The 9579-nt window shown below is 45.3% G+C and overlaps 1 protein-coding gene across 1 annotated transcript; it reads right to left on the bottom strand.

The window, feature by feature from the left end:
- Positions 1-1754: 1754 nt before the first annotated feature.
- LOC146545446 (uncharacterized) lies at positions 1755-5669 on the bottom strand. Its single transcript, XM_085216840.1, has 10 exons — positions 5544-5669; positions 5263-5301; positions 5020-5046; positions 4734-4754; positions 4538-4588; positions 3261-3287; positions 2823-2843; positions 2621-2678; positions 2121-2147; positions 1755-1885 (listed from the first exon to the last, which is right to left on the bottom strand). The coding sequence occupies exons 1-8, from the start codon at positions 5616-5618 to the stop codon at positions 2625-2627; spliced, it is 315 nt and encodes a 104-aa protein (XP_085072966.1). The 5' UTR covers positions 5619-5669; the 3' UTR covers positions 1755-1885; positions 2121-2147; positions 2621-2624.
- Between the last annotated feature and the right edge of the window lie 3910 nt (positions 5670-9579).

The raw sequence follows: 9579 nt of genomic DNA, 5'->3' as shown, positions 1-9579 counted from the left end.
ACATATCCTTACACTATCCACCCCACTGGCACACATGATATATAGTATAGATTAGGACGGAAAATCATAGAATGTATCACAGAATCATAGAGCGGCCTGGGTTGAAAAGGACCACAACGATCATCTAGTTTCAATCCCCCTGCCGTGGGCAGTGCTGACAACCACTAGACCAAGCTGCCCAGAGCCACATCCAGACTAGCCTTGAATGCCTCCAGGCATGGGACATCCACAACTTCTCTGGGCATCCTGTTCCAGTGCATCACTGCCCTCTGAGTGAAAAACTTCCTAATATCTAACCTAAACCTCCCCTGCCTCAGTTTAAAACCATTCCCCCTTGTCCTATCACTATCCACCCTCATAAACAGTTGTACCTCCTGCTGATTATACACTTCAAGTACTGGAAGGCCACAATGAGGTCTCCCCGAAGCCTTCTCTTCTCCAAGCTAAACAAGCCCAGTTCCCTCAACCTTTCTTCATAGGAGAGGTGCTCCAGCCCTCTGATCATCTTCATGGCCCTCCTCTGGACCTGTTCCGAGACCTCCACATTGTTCTTGTGCTGAGGCCCCAGGCCTGGATGCAGTACTGCAGATGGGGCCTCACAAGAGCTGAGTAGAGGGGGAAAATCACTTCCCTTTCCCTGCTGGCCATTCCTCTTTTGATGCAGCCCAGTACACAGCTGGCCTTCCAGGCTGCAGGCACACACTGCTGGCTCATGTCCAGTCTATTGTCCACCAGGACCCCCAAGTTCTTCTCCACAGGGCTGCTCTCAAGGAGATCTTCGCCCAGTTTGTATAAATACCTGGGATTGCCCCGACCCAAGTGCAGCACCCTGCACTTGGCCTTATTGAACCTCATTAGGTTTCCATGGGTGCATTTCTCCAGCCTGTCCAGGTCTCTCTGGATAGCAAACCTTCCTTCCAGTGTATTGACTGCACCGTTCAGCTTGCTGTCATCTGCAAACTTGCTGAGGGTGCACTTGATGCCATCATCTATGTCATTGATGAAGATGTTGAAGAGCACCGGTTCTAAGACCAACCCTTGAGGGACATTGCTTGTGACCAGCCTCCACACAGACATAGAACCGTTAATCACAACCCTTTGGCTGCGTCCAGCCAACCAATTCTTGATCTACCAAAGAGTCCATGCTTCAAATCCATACCTTTCCAATTTAGAGAGAAGGATGAGGTGAGGGACCATGTCAAAGGCTTTGTAGAATCTCAGGTAGATGACATCTGTCGCCCTTCCTCCATCCACCAATGCTGTCACTCCACCATAAATGGCAACCAGATTGGTCAGGCAAGATCTGCCCTTGGTGAAACCATGCTGGCTGTTTTGGGTCACCTCTTCATCTCGTATATGCCTTAACATGGTAACCAGGAAGATCTGCTCCATGATCTTCTCAGGCACAGAAGTGAGGGTCACTGACTCCCCAGGTAATCCTTTCTCCCTTTCTTAAAAATGGGAATAATGTTTCCCTTTTTCCAGTCACTGAGGATTTCACCTGGTGAAATCCATCTGAACCAGCGAGAAAGTTTCTTCCCAAGGGTATGAAATCCCTGAGATACCTTGGATGACAATGCAGTTATTTCCTACTGCTATTACTTTAGGAACTGCTCTGATCCAGATATTTGAGCAATCTGCAGCAGTTTTGGACAAGCCTGGCTGTAAGAAGAGAAGACATTGGTGACTCTGGAGATTGATGTATGTCTGAAAAAGTCTCACACACAAGAAAAAAAAGTCCAAGACACAGTGGTGTAAGATTCAGGTTTATTTGCACTGCACCAGGGAAAGGACATAGGATCTCTGCATTTCTAAGCGAAACTCTTCATCATCAGGGTAGATTTAGGATTATAGATTGAAATCAGATGGAAAATATTCAGGAGTCCTATAATTCAAGGAAGAGGATTAAAAAAAATCAGTGATTTTCAAAGATTTTCTTTCTCCCTAACCCTCTCTTGTTTTAGTCTGCAGAGACAGTAAAGGCCAAGGGCTGTTTCCCTGGGCTGGAAAGAATTCTGTTTTTCTACACTCCTCCAAAGCCTGGAAAAAGGGCAATTTCCTTCCAGCTCCCTTTGTGATAAAATTCAATTTAATTTAATTTAATTTTTTGTTTTACTTACATAGACGACTGGTGTCTCAAAGCTGTTCTGTAAGGGAGAAAGAGTTGTGTCAGAGCTGAAAATAATATGTGCAGCTAGGACTCTTATTTAAATTGGGTAGTCTAGCTGCAGCATGATGACTCCTTCATTCTGCAAAATCATGAATGAGCTCAGGAAGATGATTCCCTTTGCAAAGCCTTGGAGTACCTTGCAGTCATGATGCATTACAGTGTGGCTTGGATGTATTAAGGCAAGCTGATGGGGCCAACCAATAGATTTTTACTTTCTTTTTTGCACTGAGGAGTGCAGACAACTGATCCTGGGAAAGTCGTATACTAAATGGTAGAGAAGAACTCATCAAAATAAAAAATCTACCAGAGACCATGGATATAATGGACGTATCATACTAGTTGATACTGTTCCCTGCTTCAAACTCCATTTTTTTCCCTTCCCACACCATCTTGTTTAACAATGATAGCAGTTTCATGCAATCTTAAATAAAAGAAAATGGACATACTCACCCCATTACGACTGAAGTTCTGACCAACCAGCTTGATTCCCATCAAATCTGACACGGTTCTGCAAGAAAAATAAAGCTGTAGTGGGGCTGCCCAGGAGCTCCTGGTGCTCTTTATCCCATGTACTGCAAAGCAGAGACAACCCAGGAGATGTTTGTGGGGGGTGGTAAGGAGAGAAGGGCTGCTTGAGTGTGGAAATACTCACCCTTAGGGCACCCTGGGGATTCTGAGAAGTTGAGAGAACAGAGTGTTATGAGAATCCTACTTTGCTACCACCGTGTCTACCCCCTTTGTACATTGCCTACCCCTCCCACATTGTCCAGAACCCTGGGACTGGGGCAGAGAAAGGAGTTCAGGTTATGACCAGAGTTATGTCTGTGTGGAGGCATCTAGGGGAAGAAGGATTGTAGACCCTGTGGACAAGAGTTGGACCAAGACAAAAGATGTTTCCAAAGTCCACTCAGTTCTTTCCCAAACCCAGTCCAGTCTGAGGCAGCAGACAGACCTCAGGCCAGGGCTGACTGCTCAGGGTTGGGATGCTCATGGTTTTCTTTCCCCATACCCGACCTTAAGAGCACAGGGAAATGGCAAATGTCTGTTAGTTCCTTTTGCAATGGAAGTTGTGATCTGTTGCAGTACTCACATAGACAACAGGGGGTTCGAAGCCAATCTGTGAAGAGAAGGTGAAGAGAGAGAAAGAAAGAGATATCTGTGAGTGCTAGAGATTTTGCGAGGGCAGATGAGGTGGGGAAGGTTCAACTGAAAGTACAGACTAGTTCTAAAGTGAGTAACTAGTCATTCCCAACTCCTGGTGATCATGGCCCTTTGCAGATAATGAGCATCTACCCTGAGATGTCAGTTGGGCTTTATGCAACAACTCTCCACTGCAATATGTGGGATGCAGTAGCAAGAGTAGAGCTGTTTTCCTTTCTTATCTGTACTGAGATGGACAAAAAAGAGCACAGAACAAGCATGGGCTCCAAGGATAAGGAGATGACACCATAATGGGGTGGATGCAGCAGCGGCTGCATCCAAATTCTGATACCTTCAAAACTACATTCCCACCCTCATGTGCCAATGCTACGTAATATTCCCCATCTTTCAATACACAAACCGTGCACCTGAGACATAATAATTTGTGCTCCTCTTTCACTGCAATTCTTCCCATCTCTTCATTCTCCTTTTTCAGTGATCCCAAAGTGCTCTGCTTTGGGCAGTTGTATAGTTGTCTCCTCATCTTCATGTATTTCTGAGTTTGCAGTATCTCATCTCACAACACTCCTCCTTCCTCTTTCCTCATGTCCCACTGTTTTGGAGTTTGTCCCACATCTCACAACCTCATAATTCCTACTATGCTTTCAGTGTTCCAGGCTTTGTATCACACAATTGCCTCCTCATTCTACACTAAGACCAACTTCCAAGAATCTTCCAGGACCTCCAGGATCAGACATATTTTGCTGAAGCCTGAAACATCCACTGCATGAATTTTGTGTAAAAAAGTACACATCAGTTCTCTCAGCTCCTATCACCTCCCAGTTCCCTGTATCCTCAGAACAAGCAAAGTGAAGGGGCAGAAGTCAATGTTCCTCTCCCACACTAAAAGTAGACTGCAGATAGCACTGAGAAAAACTTCCAGGAAGGATTCTGTAAAGGGTGTTATGGCAATTAGAACAAGTTGGAATGGCTTGGAAATCCCACTGTGAAGAAAGAACTACTCTCTTCTTGAGAAGTAGCATAGTACTGGTGGCACCGGAACAAGAGGAAGGAATGACTCTACATTTAGTGAGGCTACTGACAATGACAAATATCCAAGAAGTTAAGGGTCAATCTTTACTCCGTACAGAGGAGAGAAAGGATATTCTGTGGCCTTCTTTCCCCAGACTCATCTTCAGTTACCCCAGAGAGTGCCTCAGTTCTTACCCCATTATCATTGAAGCTCTGACCACCAATTCCGTCAGTGCTGCCACCATTCTGCAAGAAAAACACAGCTTTAGTGGTGCCTTGCCAGGATCTCCTGGTGCTCTTTATCCCATATAGGGCAAAGCAGAGACAACCCAGGAGATGTTTGTGTGGAGGGGTAAGTAGAGAAGCGCTGCTTGAGTGTGGGAATACTCACCCCTAGGGTACCCTGAGGATCCTGAGAAGTTGAGAGAACAGGTTTTTATGAAAATCCTACTTTGCTACCACCTTTGTTCATTTCCTATCCCTCCCACATTGTCCAGAACCCTGGGACTAGGGCAAAGGAAGGATCTCAGGCCATGTGGGGAGTTATGTCTGGGAGATACTTAGGGGAAGAAGGGGTGTAGACCCTTCCCCCATACCCAAACTTGGGAGCACAGGAAAAGTTCAACTGCCTGTTAGTTCCAGTTGCAATGGAAGTTGTAGTCTGTTGCAATACTCACATAGACGACAGGGGGTTGGAAGCCATTCTAGAAATGAGAGAGAAAGTGGAGAGAGAGAAAGAGAGAGAGAGGAGAGAGATTTGTGAATGTTTATGCATTTTCCTGAGCATCACCTAGGGCCATGATGTTGGGTACTTCTGGAATCCATCTTCTTCCCAAGTTTCCCTGGCTTTATCACTCTGGTTTTCAGAGAAAGGTTCTCCCCCCTCCTGTATGGTTTGACTCATATCCCTGCACACTCACCCCATTGTTGAAGCCGCCATCTCCAACTTGGTTCCAGTCCTGAAAGGAATACACAGAGTCTATAGCTGTAGTCCTGTCATGACTAGAACCAGGAACAATCAGACCAGACGGATAGCATGAGGAATAAGGTCCTCTGAGTGCTCCAAGTTATAAAACCTACTACAGTTGTATGCTGGATGTTCTTAGTCCCTTGACCACCTCCACCCCATCACGGTCCTTTTGCAATTCTACTAACAGTTTCCATATACCCTGAATTACCCAGCCCCTCCCATTTTTCCTACCAGGGGAACTGCCTTCGTGCCTCCAAGCACTAGGAGACAAACAGCCAGGACCGCAACACAGATCTGTCCCTTCATGGCTTCTTCCTTCCAACAGAGTACTCAGTACTTCAGGCTGGAGCAATGCTGAGTGCTGAGCCTGGGGCTAGATTTATAGAGCACAGCCAGATCTTGCCACATCAGCCTGGACTGAGCCAGCCCTGATATCCTGACCAAGCCCATGTTTTTCCTGCTATCACGTGCTCCTACCTTGGCTTATCACTACCTTCTAATCTCGCTCCACCACTCCTTTTTGTTGGACAGTATCTTTGTTTTGATCTTTCAAGGGGGATGTCAGCCATTTCACACCCAAACTCCATCTTAGATCTACCTTTGATATTAGATCAGTATGTTTGAGCTCTGGGACAGCGCAGTTTGGAAATTTTCCACAGATGAGGAAACATCCCAACTCCTGGTCCCAGCTCCTGTCCCACAACTGCCTGATTCCAGTGACAAATGATTTGTTCCTCTGAGTGGTGATATCTAGTCACTCCATGGGATATCCACAGCCTTCCTGTAAAGTTGTGTTCTGACTGTTTGGTTTTAGGAAGTCTCCCAAACTCAAGATGAACCTACATATTCAGATTTAGCTCTGTCCTCCTCCATCTCTGGGAGATGTCTCCTTTGTGCCACGTTTCCTTAGGTGCTTTGCTTTAGGAGGAGGCCAGAGAATGACTTTCCAACAACCTTGGTTGTTTTGGCAAAGATCGTTACCAGCTCTCACTTTCATCAATTTTCAGACATAATGAACCTGGCAGTGGTTTTGGCAATGACTTTGAGCATGGCCTCCTCCTGGCCAGGACTGGCAAATAGGACAAAAGTATCTCCAATAAATATTTGCCGGTGTTATCAAACAAGGTGCCTATTCAGAGAGAAAGCTGCACCCAGAATGGCCCAGGGGCCACATGGTAATTTCACAGTAATAGGAGAGTTTCTGCTGTGGGCACTCTGGAGTTGGAAGTTTGAAACTTTCCATCCCCTCATCGCAATAGATTGGGCAAAGCTGAGACCAGTGTTCCAGGAGGCAGCTCAGGAGAGGACTGAGGCTTGTTGGGACAACACACTCCCTCCAGTCATAATGGTGCCTTTTGTCAATAGACTACCATCCCTGGGGCTCTGATAGTCAGACAGAGCTGTCACAGCCAAGAAGGGGATGATCTCCCATGCTGCTTCACACTAGGAGCTTCAGAGATCATGGAGATGGTGTGAGCTGAAACACAGGACAGGTGCAGAGAGGTTGAGGGATGTGGGTTTGTGCAGCCAAGAAGCAAGAATCAGTTGCAATCTCTCTTTCCTGAGACAGAGCTGAGAAGGGTTTAGATACAGACTTGGAGGTATGCAACAAAGGACTGAAAGTTGATAGGCATAAGCTGGGTTGGGAGTTATCCTACTAGGGCAGAGAGAACAACTCATTTGCCAGAGACGTGAGGCAGCCCTGGGCAGGGTTAAGTGAGAGATTGGTTTGTACCTGGGAACATTTTTCAAACTGCCTTCACCCCGTCTGTGTGAGATCTCTCCTGATGCTGCTTGAACTCCAGGAAGTTCAGCTCCATGATTACTTCTCTGGGGAGCCTGTTCCATGGCCTGACTGCCCTTTGGTGAAGAATGTCACCTTAACAGCCAACTTGACCCTTCCCTGACACAGCTTCATGCTGTTCCCTCAAGCGCTTTCACTGCAACCAGAGAGGAGATCACATTGCCCTTGTGAGAAAGCCATTTGCCACAATGAGGTCTCCCCTCTGTGTTCTTTCTCTGGGCTAAACAAACCAAAGGACATCAGCCACTCCCAATATATCTTCCCCTCTAGACCTTTCATCATTTTTGTAGCCCTCCTTTGGACACTGTTTAATAGTTTAATGTTCTTTTTGTACTGTGGCACCCAATCTGCACACAGATGAGGTTGCACCAGTGTGGAGTGTACAGCAGGACAGCCACTTACCTTGATGAGCTAGCACTGTCATACTCGATTCACTCTGGGTTATGGTTGGATCAGGAGCCAGGATACCTATATTCTCACCTCAGCTTGGAGAAGAAAATAGGAAGCCAGACGTTCATAGAAGCATGACTTTATCTGCTGGCCAAAACCTACAAGCCCACACAGATGGAACTCAGATTTGGCCATATCCATACCCACTTTGTCATTCACAAGGATTCCCATGTTCTTTTACCACTCTGAGAGATGTATTCTTGGATGACTGTAAGATGAGGATAAAAAAGAAGAAGAACAAATACAGGGCCCAGAGTTTCACCTCCATGGTTAATGCAGTGCAGGGCTGATGGGAACCAGAACTTTGGACAGATGGCCACACTGGATCCCTCCTCTACACCAACAGGGAACAGTTTGACCCTTGTCTAATGTGCTGGGCACTTGACATAGGCTCAGAGCGCATCATATATGTGAGCAGAGAGGTTTGTGCCTGGAGAAGGAGGAGGGATAGGGGTTGTGTTATTATGTGTGTAAGAAATTATGTGCTTGTTTATTTGTAGACAGTGTAGTATGCACAGCAGGTGTGTAGGTGTGCAATCATGTATGTGTTACCTCAAAAGAGTGTGCATGCAAAGGAAGTATATTTAATGTTTATTGTGTGTATACACGTGATGAGTGTATGCGCAGTTGAGATACGCATGAGTATGTATCTATTCACCACGATGAGTAAGCAATGGTGTGTGTGTGATATGATGTATGTGCATACATACACTACATATATGCGTGCATGTGTGTGTGCATACTCATGTGTGTCCATCTGACCAAACATCAGAGAGTAATTACAGCACTGCTCACAGAGAGCAGCTCCCAGAAGCAGTCAATAGGCACAGAAGTTTGGGCAACAGTCTTCGTCTCTCCTTTTTGATATTTGAGAACCTTCTGGGTTGAGGTAAAAGAGTTCAGGCAGCCCTCTGATAAACTCGATGGTGCTTGCTCTTGTTAGGCAAAAACAAAAGTAATGGGAGCAAGTAGTGTCTGGGCCCAAGGAAGTTGTGGATGACTCTACCAAGATCAATGATCTTCTAATGAGTGTGCTTGACCGAGAGTGCTGAGAACATGATATTCTATGGTATAGAATATACCTTTGATCAGTTTGGGTCAAACATACTGCTTGTGTTCCCTACCAGCTCCTTTTGCTCCCCAGCCTCCTCAGGTAGTAGAGCAGCGTGAGAAGCTGAGAAGTTTTTAGCTTAGTATAAGCATTGCTCTGAAACAACTAAAACACTGGTGCATTATAAATATTATTTTTCTACTAAATCCAAAAGAAGGAACCATAACAGCCACTATGGAGAAAATGAATTCTATCTCAGCTGAACCCAGGACAATATTCACCTCTTAATCTATATCATCCATCATACTGGAAAGAATGTACACTTTCCAGTACGTTAAACATCATCATCCTTATCCTTTGAAAAACAGGTACCATTCCCCTAGTCTGTGAACCCTCTCATTAAATTGTCCCTTTAGAACACCTGTTTAGCTCATTTTACTACATGACTTTGGGTTCCATCTGTCGTAAAAGTCCTTCAGGGCTGGAGAGTTTGTGTGTGGTGTTACAGTGTTGTACGCTGAAACCAGTTCTGGCTCTCTCATCTGCAGTTATCAAGTTATATCACCATTGCTCATTTCTTGGTTCCATCAAAATTCATTCTTCATCAGTCTTGTTGACTCTTAATGGTACTACTGGTGATATGACATATAATCAATCATAGTATTAATGACATACAGTATTATATAGCAATTAACATGATACAAGTCAAATTATTGGCAATTCTCACCCAATATTGAATTCCCTTCAGATACATACTGGACTTCCTCATTCCAAAAGCTGTGTAGGTTCCTGATCAAAACCAGTCTCACAAATGGCTTTGTTTTTGCTCAAGGCAGGAATAATTCTGACTGTCTTGCCAGAATAGTTTTTAGGTGCATTACAGAGACTTTATTCCCCTCTACAGTACATAAGAATTTTGACTGAGCAGAGCCAGCTCAATTGACAGATCTGCTAGTGTCGAG

This window comes from Meleagris gallopavo, chromosome 1, assembly GCF_905368555.1.
Source record: "Meleagris gallopavo chromosome 1, MGAL_WU_HG_1.1, whole genome shotgun sequence".
NCBI lineage: Eukaryota > Metazoa > Chordata > Aves > Galliformes > Phasianidae > Meleagris > Meleagris gallopavo.
Note: the sequence above shows the minus strand (reverse complement) of the source record. Positions and strands in the feature narration are given on the sequence as shown.